General features: G+C 40.6%; 1 protein-coding gene across 3 annotated transcripts in view; it reads left to right on the top strand.

The window, feature by feature from the left end:
* Positions 1-4,392: 4,392 nt before the first annotated feature.
* Positions 4,393-22,532, top strand: part of slc24a4b (solute carrier family 24 member 4b) — a 37,374-nt gene continuing 19,234 nt past the window's right edge. Inside the window, exons 1-3 of one of the 3 annotated variants that reach the window (XM_044169600.1) lie at positions 4,393-5,535; positions 11,118-11,225; positions 21,487-21,563. In XM_044169600.1, the coding sequence (XP_044025535.1) occupies positions 5,373-5,535; positions 11,118-11,225; positions 21,487-21,563 (348 nt within the window). In that variant the 5' untranslated portion in view covers positions 4,393-5,372. The remainder of the gene's footprint in view (positions 5,536-11,117; positions 11,226-21,486; positions 21,564-22,532) is intronic. The other 2 variants (XM_044169599.1, XM_044169602.1) reach the window with 2 other exon arrangements.

Raw genomic sequence — 22,532 nt, 5'->3', positions numbered from 1 at the left:
AGTCTTCCTCCGCAGATCAAACAGCCTCAAATATTACCACAGAGGTTTCTGACATCATCTCAACAAAAACCAAACAAGATAAGCTTAACAAAGGTAGCATCTATTGCATGGCTACTGTTGTGGGTTGCATAATATACAGCACAAGTGTCCATCACATTTTGACGGTCCCATGTAACTACTGAATTAATACACCAAACATTTAGTGGCAAGTTTTTTCTCTCTAGTAAAGGCTGTCAAAAGCATCCTAATGTACACCACTCTGGCACTTCTTATGCGTTATGAAAGTTTTTTGAGGGATAAAGAAAACATATAAACCTGTATTTCATGTTGTTACAGTATAAAAAGCACTGTATGAATCATAATGTTAGGTACCGATGTTGGCTGTCTGGGGTTGACTGGGTTGCTTTATGTTGTTGACAGTTGTATGGAAGATGAAGAGAGCAGTACAGGAGATGGCTGCTGCCTCCAGAACACATAGATTAGACTCTCTGTTGCTCCTCTCTGCCATGTTTACTCTTCACACCTGAGCAGGCATACAAATATACCTGCAGTGCTGCCACAGAATGCTCAACACTCATGATTAATATTTTATTTTCCCTGCAGCTGACTGAGGAGCTTATGCAAGGAGTAAAATCAGCAGGTCTCCAGAGACATTTCCTGTGTGTGCATGTAGACCGCGCTTGTACTGTACTATTAGTACCAGAAGCTGGCTAAAGTGGGCTCAGCAATTGTTGGCAGGTTGAGAAAAAAAGGGTTCAGAGCTGGGGATATTTCTCCCTCCATCTGTTTACTTGTTTCAGATAATTAGTAGAATATTGGTTACAATGCCAGCAATGTATTAATGGACGGTGTCACACTTCCTTCTTTGGCTCAGTGTCATCTCTATTCATCACAAACACACCTCAGTAGAAGGAGCCCCATCTATACATGGGATATCCCAGCACTGTGTAGCCGCTGTGCAAACGCTCCGAAAGGACATACTGTATTCCAACTGCCCTTTTCTCCCTTTATATCACATAAACACAGAGAATTTAAAGCTATTCTCAGAGTTAAATCAGAGTTTTCAAAATGTTATTTTAATTACAAAGTTCTTGAAGGCTTAAACTTGGAGATATAATATATTTTATGATCTGAACTTATAAGAGAAAAGACAAAAACAGGACTTGAGAAAATCTCATCACAAGGTCTATTTAGTACCAGTCCTCCTCCTTTGTAAGTGCCCTGTAGAATGACACATAGAAGCGTTTTCATTCGTCTGTGCCTTCCAAAACTGTTACAAGTTTTTTATGATGTGACAACGCTGAAGTTAAAGTTTGGTTCGATTTCAGCACAAAAACAACTTGGTTAGGTTTAGGGAAAGATCATGGTTTGAGTTAAAAGAAGTATTTTGTATAGGTAAGGGAACTTTTGTTGTCATGGTTATAACAATGAGGTTAAGTTAGGGAATGGCTGCGGTCATGGTTAAAAGAAACCCAACTCACAAGTTAGTTACTTTGAAGACATCATTAGGCGACCTAAATGTGAACGAGTGGTATGAGACCACAACTTCCTGTTTTTCTTTTGTAATAAAACCATTGAAATGTTAACCTGTCACATGATAAAATATGGTGTGTAACAGTAACACAAACAGAGAAGAGTCATGAAGACAACAAATTTGACTCAGTAATTTAAGTTACACAGTAATGTTTATCTAAAATTTGCTACCATCAGCTCACATTAGCAACAGCAAATCCTTGCAGTGCATTGATCTGAGCAGAAGTGCATTTTACTTCTTATTTGTAATCTGATTGTGTTATTTCTTCTATCTGACATACCGATTCAAAAGCCTACATAGTAAATTTCGCATTGAAAAAAATTCTCCACATTTACAAAAACATTATGTAAACTGTGCCATGGTTCTGCCGTACTGCCCTTAAAGACTGGATCTTAATCACTGTATTAAACCAGTGAATAAACCACATGAATCATCGCAACAACAATGGAGTTGGAAGCTGAAATGAGCAGCGCTGAGTCAAACAGCAATAGTTGTGCAACACTCACGGAGTCCATTGTTAACACCCTTAACATCAAGTCATTAGTAATCTGCAGTGAAAGGACATGACACATGCTTGGCCTTTATATCAAACAACACATTTGCATTACACTGACTGCTCCTTTTGACATCTGCCCACATTGAAACACTCCTACAAAGCCAATCTCTCACTGTCTCCCAGCAGCTAAAACCGCAGTTCACACACATTATTATTCCTCCTGCAGATCAGCGGCCATTCACTGGGTCCAGCAGACGGCAAAGGAGGCCATGTGTGTATGTTTGACCAAGCCAGGGAGTGTAAAGCAGTGGCTAAATCTCTGTAAGCAGGCCCTGGCATTGCTCCCCAATTGCCGGCATGCTGTGTGGGCATGGGCCTGGAGGGGACTAATCCCTTGGCATGGGCACGGGTCACACACATGTTGATGTGTATGTGTGTGTGTATGTTCATGCGGAAGACCCAAGCTGCAGGACAAAGACAAGACCTGGCAACAGATTCTGAAAGCCCTGACTAATAACCTGCAACGCCTTTCATGCTTAACTAGCAGCCTTCACATAAAGTCTTGGATGCTCCTTAGAAATGATGGGTAACATTTTTGGAGATCTGCCTTCTACTGTACCGACAGGGACAGTCCTGATCTTACATAACCTTGGTCTGCAGGAGGTTGCGTCGGAGTGTGAGGTCTTTGACCCTAAGCTGCTCGGTTTTTGCTTAAGTGGGCAGCAGTGGTGGCTGTAAAAATTGACATGCTGTTTCAGCCTTGTCAACCTGTATGCACAGATGGCTACGAGGGCGCGGCAGCTTTCCTGTCTGTTATCTTGGCAGTTAAGTTGACCCGCAGCAGGCCTGGAGGCAGCAAGAGCAGCCTCGGCTCTGCAGCCTCACAAGTCGCCCAGCACGTGTGTGCGTGTGTGTGCAGTTTGTCATTTTTGAAGACAAGATTGCACTCAAGTGTCAAAGGAATAGTTTGACATTTATTTGCTTATTCGCTGTCTTGCTGAGAATTAGATGCAAAGATCGATACCACTATCATGTCTGTTTAATATGAAGCTACAGTCAGGAGTTGGTTAGCTTAGTGCAAAGACTGGATATGGGGATACAGCAAGTCTCGCTAAGTCCAAATGTAATAAAATCTGCCTACCAGCACCTCTAAAGCTCACTAATTAACACATTATATCACGTTTGTTGTGGACAAGATGTGACTGTACCTGGCCAAGAAATAGTCCAGCACATAACCTGCCATAATACCACAAATTGTAGTTTTTACACTTGGGTTTGTGGATGGATTAAACAAATAAGCTTTAGAGGTACTGGAGGACAGAGCCAGGGTAGCTATTTCCCCATTTCCAGTCTTTGTGCTAAGCTAAGCTAACCGACTCCTGACTGTGCCTTTATATTTAAGCTGACAGACATGAGAGTTGTATTAATCTCCTCATCTAACTCTGTAACTTTCTAAGAAAGCGAATAAGCGTACTTCCCAAGTTAAAAAAGAAAAGTTTTTGTAAGTGCAAACATCATCTGCTTTTAATTGAATGGGCCAAACTATTAAAAGTTCAGTAATGGGAAGTGACTCAATTATTCGAGGAGCAGTCTATAAATACAGCTGGGTAATAACAGAGGAGATCTGCATTAGTGAAAACAGCAGGGCGGCAGGACTTTTCTTACCAACACTGCTGTAAAATATGATCTATTAGCGAGAGTTTCAAACAAACAACTTTGAATCTCACTCTTCTATGTGTTGAGGGAGGAAACAGTACAAGAAAAATGGATAAAAGAGATGATATCAGTACATTCACCATTTACATGCCATGTAGTCTGGACTCTACATGAGTCCTCAGTTGGCCTCATGGGAGACACATTTGCAGGGCTGCCAACTATCAAACACTAATTAGGGGCGTAGTGGAGGCTAAATCCAGTTCCACTCAGCATTTTAAGCTGACATATAGGCTACATTTGTGGAAAATTCATATGACACATAAAAGTGAAGTTAGGCTCCAGTGCTTTTCTGAATATATAGCACAATTGATTTCTTTCTTATAATGGTAATTGTTCGGTGTATAATGATCACTGACTGCACAACATATTTTACCCACATTTACTTTACTACTGCCACGCTGACATAGGCCTAAAGGTCCCCAATATTATTCATATCTAGTATTTGCAGGTCCAGCGGCTCTGTTTGTGTGAAGCAATTTTCTGAAGGAAAAAACGCATAAACTATTATAATCTTGGCAAAAAAAAAAAAACCTTTAGGCAATGAGAAATTATTTCATGGTTATAGATTTGATACCCGCGAGCTTTTAGATCTATAACCTCAATTATTCAGCTTGATATCAAAATGAGGATAGCAGGTGAGTTGTAGGCCAGTTATTAAAAGGGGGCTGCGCTCGGGAGCAGAAAGATATTGGTTTCATAACACAGCAGTGGTAGGTGTGTTGAGGCTTGTTTTGAGTAGCATGATGAGGCTTGCCTCGTCGCACAAATCCAACCTACACGTTTGATCTCAAGGCGACGCGCAAATAACAGGACGTATTTCCAGACTTCAGGGTCCAGGGTGATCGACGAGCGGCTGTCCGGAGGGTTTCAAAGTGGACATTCGAAGAAGGAAAGCGTGATTTTGTTTTTTTTACTGGCTGTTTACATATGCAGTCCTCGGGAAAGTTAAAGGGGGCCGGTCTCATTGAAGGGGATGAAGGGCGCATGGTAGGAGGGCAGCTGATGGTCCTCTCTCACCAGCACAGCTTTTCTGCACTGAGGAGGAATTCGTGTGAAGGGGGAGGCGCCCGAGCGAGGCGAGCAGCACGACTGCTGCCCGAATTTAACAATTAACCTTGATGAACACAATGGTTTCACTTGACAGGCGCAGGTGCGCGGAGTATGCGATACGGCGCAGCTGAGCGATTCCGTGTTTGTGACCGGACACTGACGCATTTTATGCCACACACAACACATAAACTACACGGATAGAGGATATTTCAGCTGATATTTAATTTTTTTCCACGGGACAGGATGCACGTTGCAATGGGAGCCCGTCCGATACTCATTCTCTTGCAGAATCCGAATTCAGGAGCATTGTTGAATTGATTTGGAGACTTATATCGGAATTTGACCGCCGTGTCATTGCCCAGTCTACCAGTCCCAGCAGCTGAAAGGCATCTTCTTAGCGGCAGAGACAAGAAGGGGGGGAAACTGTCCAATTCACTACTCTCTCCATCTGCGCCCTGGACGGCTTGAAATGAGGACCACATCCGGGCTGTGTTCCGTGTGAAGAGGCAAGCGGGGCGGCAGTTTCTTCGGCTCTCAAGGACGCAAAAAAAGTGGCCGCCGGCCGAGCTGCGAGGCATGGAGCGGGACGACACCGACACCGTGAGCGCGTCCAAAAAGACAATAATTGCGAAAATATTTAAAGTTCGCAAGAGGAGGGAGATGCTTTTTGTTCAGGTGTGCTTTATCTGCAGTGTCCTCTTCGTGGCGTGGAGCATGTCGGCGCTGTTGACCAAGACAGGTGAGTGGGGAGAGACTGCTGAGATGCACCGGGGCACAGGGAACCGAGGACGGAACACAACGGCTCAGAAATCTGCAGTGAAATCATGCACCCACACGCACATCAGTTAGGCCTAATTATCTCTCATCGATAACAGAAACACACCAATAGGCTTTAAATGTCAAGGGCATGGGACCAAAGCATTATATTCGTTTGTATTTTTCAGAAAGGAGCAGGTCCGTCTTCCTGTCCAAAATGCGTATGCGATACCTCTGATTGTGGTTTTCTACCCATTTTAGATGAAGTGTGTAGTTTGCATTAAAATGCAGTAAATAGCGCAGAATGCGTTCGGTGTTTCGGGCCCATCACACTGAGTAGAAAAAGTCAGCTGCACATGTTATCGTCAGGTCACAGAATTTTTAAAAATTTTATCTCAGTGTTGGAGTATACATGCGTCTGTTTGTCCGTATATGCCGCAGTGTGCGCGCCGTGGCAGCGGCACGTTTTTAATTTGAGAGGCAGGCTCATAATCACGGCTCACACACACTTCATGCTGCACATGCACACAACGATCAAGTAACCGACCCCAGACCGAACACAATTTGGTTCCGGTTTGTTTGCGTTTTGCTTTTGTCTCCAAATTTTGCCTCTTGTTTATTTTTCGTCGGTCACACTACACTGGAGCTAAGGATCGTTGTTAATGCTGGCATCATCGCGTCTGGCCCGGGGCTTCACACACCATTGCACACACTGGATCACCTCAGTCACACTGGAGCATCATCACGCTTCCCCATGGCCATCGAGGGATGCTGATTTTACGCAGAGGCCACAGACGATCATTTAAAGGGGGTGGGGTGGTAGTAGTAAACACTAGGATGTTTTTGTTTGAATGTTGCAATATTCATAGCTGATGCCGGAGGTGTACGCTGAGCAAACGACTCAGATGGCTGATGATGCATGTGATGCCCACATGCAGGCGCGCACACACTCCAACAACATGCCCTCTCATGTCAAAACTCTTACCTCGGGCCCGTGAAAACACTGACACGCAGCGGATCCCACACAGTTATGTAATCTAACGAACAACCTTGACATTTTGCTGGTGAAGAATGATATCTGACACACCACTAGGATCTGAGGTTAAACAAAACACACCCCTAGGACAGTAGGCCTACTGTTCATAGGAAGGGAACAATAAGACCTGGTTCAGTGCCCAACATTTTTAGTGCAGGTGAGACTTAATGCTGCATTTAAATCAGGAATTCTTGCATGTGAGCATGAAAGAGAAGAGGTCTGTTGTATGTATGTATGTATGTATGTATGTATTTATCCCCCCCCAAAGTACTCTAACCCTAAACCTCAGCCCCAGACCCTTTGGTGGGATTTGTCCATCTGCAACCACTTAGGCCCCAGGGCTGAAAGCAGTTGTAAATTCCCCACAACTACTGCCTGACTGTAGATCTGTAACCGATGTATCGGGAGTTTTATTAATTACATTAAAAACAACAAGAGGCTTAAAAGATTATTCTGGAATGATATCATACAGGCGAGTGCAAATCTCTTATCTCCAAAGGCAGGCACTGGGAGCCAAAGTAAGCCCCCCTCGGTCACTAATGGCTTGCCTCTTTTCATTTAATAAAGTCCGCCTGACCCACACAGTGATTGTCATGTGGGGGCATTTGACAGAAGGCGATTCTTGTGAATTTTGACCAGCAGCAGTGGTGATGGTGGGATTTCAAGGTGACATGCATGAGAAGTGTTTGATGAGAGAGGGAACCAGAAATCCCGTCTGAACCCATGAGACCCAAAGCTCGCCATAATCAGATCTGTATAATTGAATAGCTGTGGCCTTCTCATCTTTCAGCCATCACAACAGGAACAAGCATTTATCATGTCACAGTAAAACCTGTGCCCTGCGTTTGCCACCCTTTTGATTGATAGTAGTGTGGGGGAGTGTTGATGTGCTGAATGGTCCAGATGGATGGGATTTGATGTACTACTCCAGGGTTACATCTCCATAAAGAGGGGTGGGGCGCGACATGCTGTTGTGCATGCTCATCAGGTTGCGTGTACGTGTATGTGTGTGATGGAGCTCCGCATGGGGGACTATAACAGGTGTTTGTTGAGAAGCTGAGCAGGGCTCAACTCTGACAGTTAGCTGCAGCAGGCTGACTGTGATAGCCGGGGGCTGTGCTGGGGGTGTTTTTGGCAACAAGAAGGTGAATACTCGTATATGGAGAGCATGTTTATTGCACAGAAAGATTGATGGAGGTCGTCCTTGGTCCATCTCCCTGCTGAGCTGATTGAACAGACCAGGAGGATGACATTACCTCTGCGCTATTGTTGCTCACACACTCGTGTCTCCCTCTGCTACTCAGTGTAGTCTGATAGAGGTGTAGTCACAGCCTTTTTATCCCGTTTCAGCTCATTTCTTTGTTTTGCTCCAAAATAGCAAGTAGATTTAGTGTCTTGAGTAATGTAACATTTTTCTGCACTGCAGTTATCAGACTTTCATGTAGGTCTTTTGTGTATACCAAGCAGTGGAACACACATAAGATGTGCTTATCTATAAAGTAACAGGCACACAGAATGTAAACCTCCACCAATGCTGAGTAAATCTTGCAACCTAGGACTGCAACTAATGATCGTTTTCATTATCGATTAATCTTCCAATTGTTTTTTTTATTTGTTTGGTCTATAAAACATCAGAAAAGAGAAAAATATCTGTTTATGATGGTGATATCTTCAAATGTTTTAATCTGTCCAACAAACCCAAAGATAGAAGACGAAGAAAACAGCAAATATTCACGTTCAAGAGGCTAGAACTAAACAATATTTGCTATACTCTTACACCAGCCACTAAAGATACCTCTTGGACCCAGTAAACAAAGAAGAAATTAGAATCAAATGTTAATTTACTATAGGGCCAAACTAATCACTATTTTCATTAATGATATTTTTCATTTTAACTGTAAAATGTTCAAATGAACAACAAATTTGAATCAAAAGTTCTCAGACCCCAAAGTGACGCCCAATTGTTGAAATCCCTTAGTATGACCAGCAGCCAAGCTCGAAGTATTCAGTTTGTAAAGCTATGAAATGGGGGTGCATCTTAAAAAGCAAATGTTTTGTAATTTTTTACTTAAATTTAATAAAATGGTTGATCAAAGATCTAAATCATCACAAAGGCAAATCAAGTGACTCTTGGATCAAGTTCCCTGTCCACCAAATTCTACTGAAAATCTAAAGTCTTTTTTTTTTTTTAGATTTCCTACTGACAAACTAAAGGGTTAATCAGGGGTAATCAAAACCTCCAAGTTCTTCACGACACCAAAACACTGCTTGTCATTGAACATGAAGAATAAGACGATTAATCAAAGTGAGTCAACTCGGAGAAGAAGGCAAATGTAGCATGAGCCAGCAAGGTCATGTCCACAACAGCAGCCCTTATTTTACCCCTGTCTGCCGAGAAGTACTGACAGAATCACGTCTTCATTGTTTTTCCTTTCAGATGCTTGGCAGGGAGAGCGCAGTACACTAAATGGCTCAAGTTCTCTCTCTCTCTCTCTCTCTCTCTGTCTCACACACACACACACACACACACACACACACACACGCCGTCGTCGTGCCTTTTTTAGTCTTCCAGGAAATGTCATAGATTCTGTGTTTTTCAAAAACAGAAGATTTCATAGTTGTCGTCAAGTGATTATACACACAACTGCCTGGAGAAATTGCATTTAGACAGACTGTCATTCACAATTTTCCAAAAAATAAAAAATAATCCACTATGTCCAAACCAGTTTGTTGTGTAAATGTGAAAGATCAGCCCATGTACGCCCTTTACATGACTCTTTCATTGTTCTGTAAGACAAGTGATCATCTCTTGGCACTGTGTCCAGTTTGTTTGCAAATTGGCATGCAATTGGACAGAATTTTACTGTGAGCATTAAGTGAATAAAATCAAACAAAAAGGGGAGACCAGAGGCGGCAGATAAGTGAAACTGAGCTGGTTAGTTAGGAGGAACAGGTTGCAGCGATGACGGGAGGGTTTGGTCTTCTTGGATTGAAGAGCTGAGGGAAGCAGCTGCAGTCGCCTTGTGTACAATATGTTGGTCCAGCGTCGGCTGATCATCAGGCTGTCTAACTATACTGGATTGAAAGCCATTTAATAAAGCTGTTTCTGTGTCAGTACACCAAAAATACCATTAGGTCCAGGTAGATGACTTAAGAAGAACACTAACTTGAAGGTGGGAGAGTAGAAAATGTGTAACAGTGCCTAAAATCAAGATTTGAATCCGTCTAAAAAGTGAGAATTTTCTGGTTTTGTCTTCTGTGATATTAAACTCTTCTGTGTCTTTGGGTTTTGGACTGTTGGTCAGACAGAACAAGCAATTTAGGACATTGCCTTGGGCCTTTAGTAAATTGTCTTGGGCATTTTAAAACTATTTTCTCACATCTTATAGACCATTCAATACAAAATAATCGGCAGATTTAACAAGTTAGTTGCAGCCTTTCTTTAAACATTGCTTTAGCATTTCTGTGCTACAATCAGTCGGCATATACACCAATACTGATGTATCTGCAATAAGGTAATATCGGTCTATTTATTGGTCTAGCTCTACTATATTCTATATAACATTTGAGTGTTATAAGGAGTAAAATGTTCCTAGATTTCTTTACATTGTCAAGCTATTGTTTTTTTAGGTCAGTGTTCTTCAATTTGTTACCCTTAAAATAGTAGTCGTCCCTTAACCACTACTTCCTCAAAGTCATTGTCAGAAGGGGAGTGATCATACAGAGACATTCACGTGGTCAGGGAGACATTTACAAGTACTGAGATCATGTGTGTCTACTGCTACATAAAGTCTTTCACAACCATTGTGTAACCTACAACAAAAAGCCAGACAGAGGTAGTCTGTTGATGACCAACTTGTTTATGAATTAAACCATCAGTCCTCAGGGTATTCCCTAGTGATCTGTCCATAATTGTGTGTACAGCAATACTGTTTAATCATTAATAGTTAGTGCTTTGTGAATTCAACATTGCATTTGTAAGGTGACATTTTCTGAAAATTGCAAGTTTAAAACGCCACTCAGTTCGCTGGTATGATTTTACATAATAGATCTGGGACTGCAGTTTTTTTATGTCCTCATTACAGAGGCTTAAGAGCAGTCTAATGAAAAATGAAACATGTACGCTCCTCCTCCCACCCCAAAACATAATGGCACAGCAGCTGCATTTTGATGTGTTATTGCTGCTGCCAGATGAAAATGTCATATCTACATAAGCAAAAACTTTTAAGGGATTAAAGCAAAGCAACCTTTTTTGGATTAATGGCCATGATCATGAATGTTTTGGGTCATGAAACATACTCTGTGCAAGAGCTGCCATGTTAGTTTTGATGGCTGTTTTTAAAACATGCAAAATGGAGTTTCAAGGATTCCCTGCAGCAAAAGAAAATCTTTCAAAATCAATCCAGGAGATCTTTAGCATTAACATCCGACATGTTGTGCGCTGTGAACTTATATACTTAGCTTCATGCTTAGGTATTTTATTTATGTTGAATGTGTGCTAAGCAAAGCTGTTTTGTTTTCTATTGCAGGCCATGGGATGATAGTGGAGGGACACCCGGACATTGAGCATTGGGGAAGACGGCTAATGGCTTCAGTACTGGACAACGAAACAGAGCAGAAGAACTGTTCAGCGCCAGGTATGTATGTTTTTATTTTTTTAGATTAAAGCTGCACTGATCAATTTTTATTTTTTTTTTAAATTAACAATGGATTAAATGACTAAAATGTGAAAGAGGTCGTTCATAGTGATGGACCAACAGAGAATTACACCTGTTTCCTCAGCGTTTTAGCGTCTTTTGATTTTAGTTTCACGTCCTGCATCATTATTGTTATTCACTCTCACCACTCTCATCAGTCAAGTGTCCAGACACAGCAGGCAGTTTTATTTTCCAGCAAAAAAGCCCTGAAAAACCCACTGTACGCTGCCTGCCTAGCACCAAATAGCAAACAAACAAAGATAGCGGCTAGCTAGTCAATGTAGTTAAGCATTTAGAAGCTAAGGGGCCAGATATTTTCCTCAGGAGCTCTGTTTTGGAGAACAAAACAAGCTAAAAGTGAATATTTGACTTACATGTGTCAGGTGGACAGAAACACAACTGCAAATAAATGTTAATGTTGCTCCGTGTCTACTGGATGTGTAAATAGGCAATTGTTTGCTAACGTATTTGCCACAACAACATTATGAAAATCAATTAATACTGCTTTAAACGAGTAATTTCAAATAGCCAATTGTGTCAAAATTTGAGACAGTCAAATAGGTCTTTAAGACCCATTAAGCCAGGAAATTCTTTTTAAATGCATTATTTAGATTCATAAAAGATTTGATGATCTTGATCTTTGTGCACCAGCTCAGAATCCACCAATTAATGCGCAGGCAATCACTCCTACAGCCAGAAGATCATTAAATACACAAACATTTATGGGTGAACTCTATTTTTCTCCTTGAACAAAAAAATATCCAGAAGTTCTGGCGTTTGAGTTGATATGCTGCTTTAATTTACCTCCTTGTTGGGCCTCTATTGTTCTGACTCAGTTTAGATTACTTGTGCTGTAATAAACACTGAAAGGGTCAGATATTGATTATGTTACAGCATCTTTGGTACACTTAAAGGAAGCAGCATTCTCTATAATTAGTTATACTGGACTGTATGCTGACAGTTCCACTGACACTGCTGACATCTGCATCAGGCTACGAAAAACATTAAAGGTACGTTTTTCACGGAAGTATTGATTTGAAATGGTACACAAGTACCAGCAGCAATAGCAAGATAGGTCTTTTTTGGGTTGTTTTTTTCTTTGTTTTTCATTTTCATGTCATTTGCCTTGAGCTTTCTGTGATCCTGCATGGCTCAATGGGAAAATCATGGCATTAAAGCTGCCTTGGTTAAAGGTTTAGGCCCATTGGGCCATTCCCTGATAAATATATGTACTTATGGTACTGTGATATTAACTGGCTGTACAGACTTTAGGACTGCCTGCTTGAACCATTAAAAAAGTCTAAAGTCATAAAGTGGAAATGTAGATGGATGGTAAAGAGACCTGTTGAAGGAGGATTTTTAAACCCTGAGAATATATTTTTGCTTAAATCAGGTGCAACTCAATATTGGGATTCGTATTAATATTTGTATTTGACTAACACACAGAAGATGACACCAGGGCGCGCAGACAATTTAGGAAGTAATTTGAAAATGTACAGTTTTTTTGCAGCATCACAGGTGACCCAGTAAGGACTAACTGGCTATTACTTCATCACTGGTCACAGAAGGCAAAATGCCTCTCGGATTAGTGCATGATTGGTGCTGTAACCTGCTATTATTATTTTTTTTTATATATATTATAAAAACATTTTTACACCACTGACTTTGAAAAGGTTCACATTTAAATGGTCACAATACTCACTAGTTCAGAGTCACAGTGGAGTCCTATTGAAATGAGTGCCAAATGACAAGATTATGTGCTTGAAGGTTTTGTCCTAATCTTCCAGGATTACCTTTTTCCATTCAAATGTCTTCTGCACTGGAGGCACCAGACTGTACTTCACATTCCACACATTACTCATCGGCTCTAGTCCTCCTTCCACTTATCCCACCCCTGTTCTGCCTTGTCAGTGTGAGCAGATCATATGACTCTTTGTTCTTGGTCTCGTGAATAATCCTGTTTTAGTTGCAGACTTCAGGCACCTCAGCTGACAGGTTGCTCTGTTTTGGCCTGTTGTGGTCAATATAAGTGATGTGATTATATAGATGCAAAGTATTTTGTTTACTACTTTGATATTTTTTTTTACACTATACTGCAAAAATAGCACTTTAACAAGTCATTTAGACTTTAAGATTATAACAATTGTACTTGTTCTCAGTGGAGTTTGATATGTTTAAGGAATGTATGTTTTTATGAAGAAATCAGGACCAGTATCTTTAAAAAAAAGACAGAATAATAAGATACACTTTTTAAGATATACTTTTAATGTCCCTGTATGGAAATTTGTTCTGTCAAATCACTGCATTAGTATAGAAGTATAGAAAAGTCTCGCAACAAGTTCATTTGTTTTTGATAAGATTAAATCTTGTCCACGAATCATGTCATGAAAAAAGCTCATTGTGTGATTTAAAGAAATTCTCATACTTTGAGGGTCTTATTCTCATTTACTCAGCTCAGCTTTGCACTCACCAACTCTGTATGTAGAGATTTGGGAAACGTGACTTTGGCATATCAACGTGTATTGAGGCAAGAAACGCAAGCTTTCTAAAGCTTTCCAAAAAAAACCTTAATCTTACATAAATTATTTGAAACACTTGTCTCTGAATCTGAGCGACAGTAAACACAGAAATGACACACCTGGATTAGCTATTGTTGATCTACTTGCAAGGCAGCCATTTGCTAACACAGGTACCTGACAAACAGAAAAACTTAAAACAACTTCAGACCTTACAATCAATGCAAACAGTTTGCGCTGTGGTGACAAAAAAAGTTGTATTGTTTAAGGTTGTACTTGGAATTATTGCTAATGAAACAAAATCCCATCAGTGAGACAAGGATTTAGACTGACTCGACCACAGGACTCGCACAACGCACAATAAGCGACACACATGTTCGTATCACAGATCTGTGTGATACTACTTCTTTATCCCAATTCCCTGTGCAGTTGTTTGTCCAGAGCTGATGATCCAGCAGTGGACCAGTGATGGCACTGGTGTGCACCCCTGAAGGGGAAAGCACTAACCGTAGATGGACCCAGGCTTGGATGAGAATTATTATTGGAGGCTTTTTATTTTATGCTGAGTGTATGCAACATCTGAAGCTCTGTTTTAATTAAGCTGCTGTTTGTGGGCTGCATAGATTCCACTCAGCCAGCTTTGGTCTCTCTGCCTTTTCCTCATCATTATTTCTGTGATCAGCGAGGGAGCCCTCTTCTGGGTTCACGGGGTGCTAATGTTATTTTGCTTGTCCTGAGACTTGTGCTGCTAAGGCAGCCATTCATTATAAGTGTCTCTTTTATTGGCCATTCAGTAATAACTCCTGGAAAACACAACTTGCTGTCCAAACATCTTTTGTATGCTCCTGGTTGATTACAATACATGCTTGTGATCTACAAAGGACTAAATCACCCTGCAAGGGGCTGATTCAACCTTTGAATGCTCTTTATTTAACAGTCACATGCAGACCTTGAGTCATACCACCCCTTGAGATGCATTTCTCCTGTAGCAATCCCATGACGAATGGAACAAATTCTTCTCCTAAATTTGACAAGTTGCAATGAGTCTGGAACAAAAGTAATGGCTGTTTTATTTCAGAATTCCAATGTTTTACGAGCTCTTCCAGGCTGTGTGAGGAGTATGATCAGAGACTTGAGGTTTACTTGGGGACACAGAATATTAGATTATACTCATATGTATCCCCCCCATGTGGGACCAACTGATGCCAATTGTGGAGCACAGAAAATTGGAGTGGGGGCACAGCACTGTGGCTAATGTTCCGTAGGAGGAATAATTTGCTTTTAATAAAGATGCTGCTAATGCCATATATTGAAAACTCCCACTTGTAGTGTAATTGGCCTGGTAGAAGTAGACAAGAACACAAGAAGTAGACGTGAACAACAAAGCAAAGGTTTTAGTATGGCTTGGTTTGTACTATGAATGAATCCGATGGGATTTGATTATAGTGGTTTTAGATATGGCACTAATCTGCACATGGGCAGGGGCTGCACATGTTGCATGTTAGGCATGAGAAGTGGTGTGGGTGAGGAGGAACTGTGGCTAACTCTTGCCCGAAGCGGAAGTGTCATGACCCTGCAAAAGCTGCTGTGCTGATTTAGTGTAAATGTTTGTTAGTGAGTATAGAGTGAGTTGTGCTGGATTTTAGGCATGGACTATGAGTTGTGTGTGGGGTGGTGGTGGGGGGGTGTAACATGAAGAGTAAATCTGCCAGCGTGTAGCGGCCAGTCCACGTTGGAATGCAGGTTCGTCAACTTAAGGGAAACACCAGAAGGAGGCTTTTTAAAAGGGAATTACGCAAGCAGGGATTATGCTGCTGTGCATAATGGAAACTGACCTCGCTTTGCTTCTTGCTCGCATGCCAACAGTGGGACAATGCAGCGGCGAGGGGAGCGCAGGCACAAGCATCTACACAGAGCACTCTCTGCGCTGTGCAGTTCAAACACGCAGGACCTCGTTATGTATTTATTCATTCACATTCTGCTTCAGATTTGCTGCCTCTTGTTACTCAAATGTTCATTCTGTTCTGCTTGTGGCTAGTGTGGAGTAGCTTTTTTTTTTTTTTTTTTTTTTAACTGAGGCTAGAAAGGACTAAAGGCGCATAGTTACAGCAGCAAAGGTAGCTCTGTTCTCTCTTTGTCATACCCTGAGGGAGTTGTTTACCTATTTCTCCTGTACACAGCTGAATTCATATGTTTCACAGCGGTGTCCCCTTTAGGTTATTGAACCAGGAGTCTTCTGGTCCACCAGCTTGGCCTCTTTCAACAGCCTGCCTACTCACTCTAATACACAGTCACATAAAGGCTGAAGGGAATTCATGCTATAAGTAGAAATGTAATAGGTATGCGAGTGTGTTCATGCAGGTGAAATTGTGTTTAAGTGCTTATATGACCATGTGAGAGAAGTTGTACATGTGATGTTTGAGCATGTGAAAGTATTGACCTAACAAGAGGATAATCGTGTGTGTGTGTGTGTTTTGGGTCAACCAAACCCCCTGCTCTTGTCAGAACTTATCGTTTCTTTGTGAGATTTTCTAATAAGGTGACTCGTGATGTTGTCTAGTCATGCTGCTCACTGATGTCTACTGGAGCAAGCTAATTATCTAATGGACTAATATGCTAATGACCCAGAGGAATTGTTCTCCTCTGAAGAGTCTCTTGACCACTGTACTGGAGTGTCAAACTGTATTCTGTTAATGACCTGGCTGGTCTGTGACAGAAGGTAGCACCAGGCACTCTGCCAAAACATCTTGCTCACATTATATTTTTATTTGGCAGCTTGATATATGATTCGGAAGATCTATTTTAAGATTTCGTAGACACAGGATTGTAAAACCGTTTTGTTTGCAATGCTCCATCTCAGTCTGCGTATCTAAGAATTGGATTTTTCTGCCCCAGCTACCACAGTATGAGTGTTGGGTGAAGACTGTGAACTCTCCTGCCAGTTCTCCTATCTCTGGGACAACAGACGGCACCCGATACTGAGCTCCATTATGTAACAGCACCATAATATCTGGAATATTACCAGATTATGGAATAATGATCGCCATAATTTTATATATAATACATTAAAAATTCTCGTGTGTGTGTGTGTATGTATGTATGTATGTATGTATGTATGTATCCTTGAGAATTTTGAATGTATTCACTTTTTTTTTTTTAAATCACTGAACTTAGAAGGAATTAGATCTTTATTTTTCTCATGGTGTAGCAATGCCACAACAAATCCAAGGAAGTATATGCTTGTTTATAGTACTTAGAATAAAAGCAGGAATGTGAATTGGATCTCAAAATAATAACAGTACTGAATTGGTTCAACTTATATTATCATTAATAACTAAAAGAGGCAAAGTACAAAGAATAAACCATAATGTTTTAATGGAATCATATTCACATAGCCACCAATCGTACAAAATTGACTTAACAATTGCCAAATTTATGGCAAACATAACAAAATGGTTAAATATTGTAGTCATTTTATTTTAATAAATAGCTGTTAAGCAGTTATTATTGCCACTGTCTGAGTGAACTGGGCCCAACATGTCAAGCTAAACTTGAATCATATTATGGGCTGACTTATTTAACTTTTTGTTTATATAAAAAAAAAAAAAGCTGTCCTGTGCAGATGGCAAAGCGTCCCTTTATGACTCTGTGCACACTTAATCCATCATTCTCAACTATTTGATCTTTTTTTTATTTTTATTTTTTTATTTTTTTTATTTATTTATTTTTTTAATCTCGCAAGGGAAGGCTGAAATAAAATAGAAAACCAAAAGAAAATTTACTCCCGTGGTCTCCCCCCAAAAAAGTCATACCATTCTTTTCTGATCCTCCCTCCCTAATTTTCACACCGTCCCTAACTGACCACAGTATAGGCAGTGATGGCAGCACTGCGTCTCAAAATCTTCCTAACACGTCTTGTGAGGACTCTGTGTGGACTTGTAATTACTTCTGGGGTTGATAAGATGAGGAGGAGGGGACTGGGGAGACAGATGAACAAAGTGTTGCCAGTAATTTCTTGCATAAGCGGCACAGTCAGGTGTCCAAACAGAGAATCCAGTTTTTATTTATAGATTTGTAGCTTAGCTTCTGAAGAGGACTTGTTTGTTGCCTCCTGCCTGCCATGCCAGTTCAGACATCCCTCGTTCACGCTCTCCCTCCCTCGTTGCCTCCAAAAAAAGCTGTCCCATTAAAAACACAAGAACAGCAGGATTGATAAAAGTTGTAGTTGTTTTTTCAGATTTATACAATAGCAGAACCTTTTGTTCAGTAGAACAGATTTTATTCTGAAAGCAGCAAACATTCCCTAGTTTCAGCTTCTCACTTGTGAAGATTTGCTGCTTTTCTTTGTATATTGTATAACAGTGAACTGAATATCTTTGGTCTTTGGACTGTTGGTCAGGCAAAACAAGCTATTTAAGGATGGCACCTTGGGCTTTTTACATTATACAGACCAAACAATCAATTAATCAAGAATATAATTAGCAGATTAATTTGGTAATAACAATGATTGTTAGTTGCAGCCCTAAACTCTTTGCGTTCTTGAAGTTGTAACCTGCAAGTGTTTGGTGTTTTTGGTTTGGTAGTTTTACTTAAAAATAAAGATAAAGATAAATTATTAAAATGATTTTGGAAGTAAATATTGGAGTTCATTTTCTGTCAACTAATAATTTCTGCAATAAATACATCCACAGCGCATCATAACAATGTGCCTTCTCAAATTTATTTCCTCAATTTCTGTAAAAATGACACTTAAATGAACAATTAAACTGAGCTACGTATTATTTGTGATTCTATTTATGGGTCTCATTTGAGATGCATCACTTAAGCAGTCTGTTGCCCCGCTCCTGTGTGTGCATCCTTTCCTGTCCTTGTGTGGGAAACGGCTGTGGAAGCATGTTCATCTCCAGTCTGACCCCTACAGTGAAGAGACGAAGCCCGTAGACGCTGTCTGGTTAAATGTTTACAGGGACGTGACTCCTGCCTGCCTGTCCTCTCTCTGCTTGTCCCAGCGCTGGTGGCCTTTAACACCTTTTGTGATCACCTATTTTTTGATACACTCTCAGCCAGACCTTATTGTATACAGTGGCAAGGGGCTGAACAAGTAACTAAAGAACATGGATGGCAAAGGCATTTAATTATTGATTAATGGCAGGTTTGGTAGCTGAACATGGAAGCAGGAGGTGAAAAGGCTCAGACAGCAGGAAATTAAACCCTGACACCTTTCCCATGGTTTTCAGTTTTTATGTTTTTCAGAAGCTTAACAGGCAACCTTCAGCAGCTAGAATAATGTATAGGTGTGGGGCTGTTTGTCCATGAGGTATCAGTAGGAGTTTAGCCTTCTGTATTGTTTGTTTTCAGTCACCTCTGAGGGCACAGCTGACAAATCCTGTAATTGATTGCTCCTTTGCTTGTGGCCATTGGATTTTCGACACGTTTCATTCAGCACATAAATCTGTCAGAAATGAAATGAGCTAAAGCCGCTTGCCACAGTCAATGTTGCTGTAAGATTCCAATGTCATCCAGGCGTTCTCCAGTTTGTCATTACATTTTAAGGTCATAATCTACATAGTCATACATTCAACTTTTTATCATTCTGTCCTCGAATCAGTAGAGACACCAAAAGTCCTGCAGATCAAGGTCTGACGAATTTGTGTCCCACTGCCAGAAATTGCATTGTAGTTTCTTTGTCGCGGCTCTATGTTCTGTTGCAAAGATAACTTTGTTAGATGACACATGGAGATACAAAATGTACCACATTTCCATATATGTGATGTAACTCAGTTAAATCCAGGAGGCATACAGTTGATTAAGTGGGCTTGGACTACATACTGTGGAGTATTTGCTTTGCCTGTGCAGTGTTCCAAATGCTGCGCTGATTCAGTCATGTGTGCACACCATTGAATATCATAAACAGGCAATGGTGAGGTTGGGACAGATGCAGTGAGAAGTCTCAGGTGAGCACTGTTCCACTTCATGAGTCCATATGTGACAAGGGCCCAAATCTTGCCTTTTATTTTTCAGTTGTAAACAGGATTGTTGTGCTGGCTCAGACTACAACATTTGGTTCTCACATCATTTGTGTATTTAAATTTCTCTAAAGAGTAATATGCATAATTAGTACTACAGCAAAGCAGTCCCATCTCTTGTTGATTTATTATTTTTTAGCCATGCTAGCGGCATGGCTCTAAGGATAGCAAGGTTGGTCAGTCCCACCCACTTTGATCCAGACTGAAATATCTCAACAACTGTTGGATGGATTTTGAACAAACATTCATGCACCCCAGATGATGAATCCTACTGACTTTGGTGATCCCTAACTTTTCCTCTAGCGCCACCATGAGGACATTTGACTATTGATTGCCATGAAATTTGGTACATAGTCATGTCACCCTCAGTATGAATTGTATTCACTTAAGTGATCCCTTGATTTTTTTCATCTAGCACCATCATCAGGTGAAATTTTAAATTTGTTAAATACATTGGTTTATGACCTGCAAACCTAATGACCATCAGCCTCAGCTGTACTTTGTGTTTATTGCTAATTAGCAAATGTTAGCATGCTAACACACTAAACCAAGGGTGATTTTATAGAATGTGTAAAAACAAAACAAAACACAGCATGCATATATATATATATATATATATATATATATATATATATATATATATATATATATATATATATATATATATATATATATATATATATATATATATATATATATATATATATAAAATTTTCTATAGAAGGCTGAGTCTTGATCAGTTACCCAATGAGAGCTAGACACACATGGCAGTATAATGCTAACTGTAGCCTAGAGATAGCTGTAGCTTGTGTAAGCAATATGGTAGTTATGTTGCTGGCTTGTTACAAGAAGAGACAAGATGTGAGCCTGCAGCTCGGGCCCAACAGTAACAGGTCGGACGGAGGTTGTTCACCACAAATGCTGGGTCCCATCAGGAAGGCGGCCAGCTTCTGTCTCCAGCCAGGTGCGCTGTGGAGCCGTTGTGCTCCCAGAGATCGGAGCCGTATGGCGATACCATGATCACACTGTGTTCCAGCTGGAGCTCTGGATGATGGATGATGAGTTCTCAGCATGGGAGATTTTTCTGCCTGCTTGCTTTAATTCTGTATGACTTCAGGCTCTTAATATAGCCCAAGCTTTTACATTAGTTTTTGAGGAGATGTGATGGTTGACTGTTCTCGTTTTTTCTTCTTCCGCGAATAGGTGTGAAGTCATTGGTTGCAGAGTGGTGTGACACTGCAGGCTGAAGATGATTTTCAAAGAGTGTTTAGAGCCATTTCAGTCCTTTGAAAATTCAAAGCCCTGTTTCAGATGCTGTTTCAGGTTCCATCTTTTTTTGGATGATGATCACAGGCTGCTATTTAATTTGCATTTGACCCCTTCTGGCTGTGATGCCCTGTGTTTAGGTATACAAGACATTTTTGCTGTATTACATAATCCAGTGGAAAGAGATTGAACAAGGAGAGGGAATAACACTCACATAGGTACCACAACCAAACTAATTCAGCGTAAACCCGCTGAACCAACAGGGCATCCCAGGCCTGCTCCTCTAAGACCGACACCCATCATGACGTCACACAGTCCTCTCATGGGTGGGTCGGAGACATGTTACCTAGCTGTCATGCTGCTGATGTGTGGTGACATTTCCTCTCTCCTTAGCAATACACGAGTTCCCCGATGACCTTTTCACCATCCAAGAACGAAAGAGTGGGGCTGTTCTGCTGCACATCGTGGCGGTAAGGGGACTTTTTATTTTATTTTTTTTAAAGCTGCTGCACCTGCATCTCTCATCACATTGGTCCCCAGTCAACACTCTGTGGAGCTCAGCTGCTTGCAGGTGGATTTAGGAGCTTTTCACATGGCAGCCTAACTCCAGGCTTTAAAAGCTAAAAACAAGCAAAGTGGGGTTATGGTAGCAGTTTCTTCTTAGCCAGATTGTAAAGATGCCACAGAGGAGCTTTTTAATGCTCAAGTGATTATACATTTATGATCAGCAAATTTAAATCAGCATGCACCCGTTTTTGCGCAAAAAGAACTGTATATAGATGTAAACATGTGTGTGTATATACTCAGGAAAATGTATAGGGAAAGAACGAAACATGGGTATAACAGTTCAATTGTATTTAAATCTCTGCAGTTGCTGTGTGATATAGTAAACAAAAAGGCCTACTAGCAAATCAGCACAAGATGCAGCACTAGATTAAAATCATCTGATATAAGCCATCAAAGATGAAATGTAAGTTGTGTAATTATATATAGATCAGTCTTACAGCCTTCTGAATGTATTGAATGCACGTGTTAACAGCTGAGTGTTGTAAAGCAATGATGTCTCTCAAAGGGGAGCTTCAACTCAGGAGTGTGTGTGTGTAGAAAGCTTCATAAATATGTTAGTAGAGTATTTTTAGTTGTAGTTTTAAATGTAAGCATGATTCATTAGAACAATGCGGAGGGGCTTGATAAATACAGGTCCAGGTCAGGAAGTAAGGACGGGAAAATATCCAATTCTTTTCTTATTTTTTTGTATTTTATGAGCTGCTTCTCTACATGAAAAAACATTATTGTCTACATTCAGTCATGCTAAGCTCCACTGACTTGACATAAAGACATAAGCCACCTGTGGATGGGGTTATTCAGTATTGTTCAGCATGAAGTATACTGTTCATGCTGGATTTAACTGGCTTTAAATTTTTTTTTGTCAAACTCAA

The sequence above is a fragment of the Siniperca chuatsi genome, linkage group LG16 (genome assembly GCF_020085105.1).
Source record: "Siniperca chuatsi isolate FFG_IHB_CAS linkage group LG16, ASM2008510v1, whole genome shotgun sequence".
Lineage (NCBI taxonomy): Eukaryota > Metazoa > Chordata > Actinopteri > Centrarchiformes > Sinipercidae > Siniperca > Siniperca chuatsi.
Note: the sequence above shows the minus strand (reverse complement) of the source record. Positions and strands in the feature narration are given on the sequence as shown.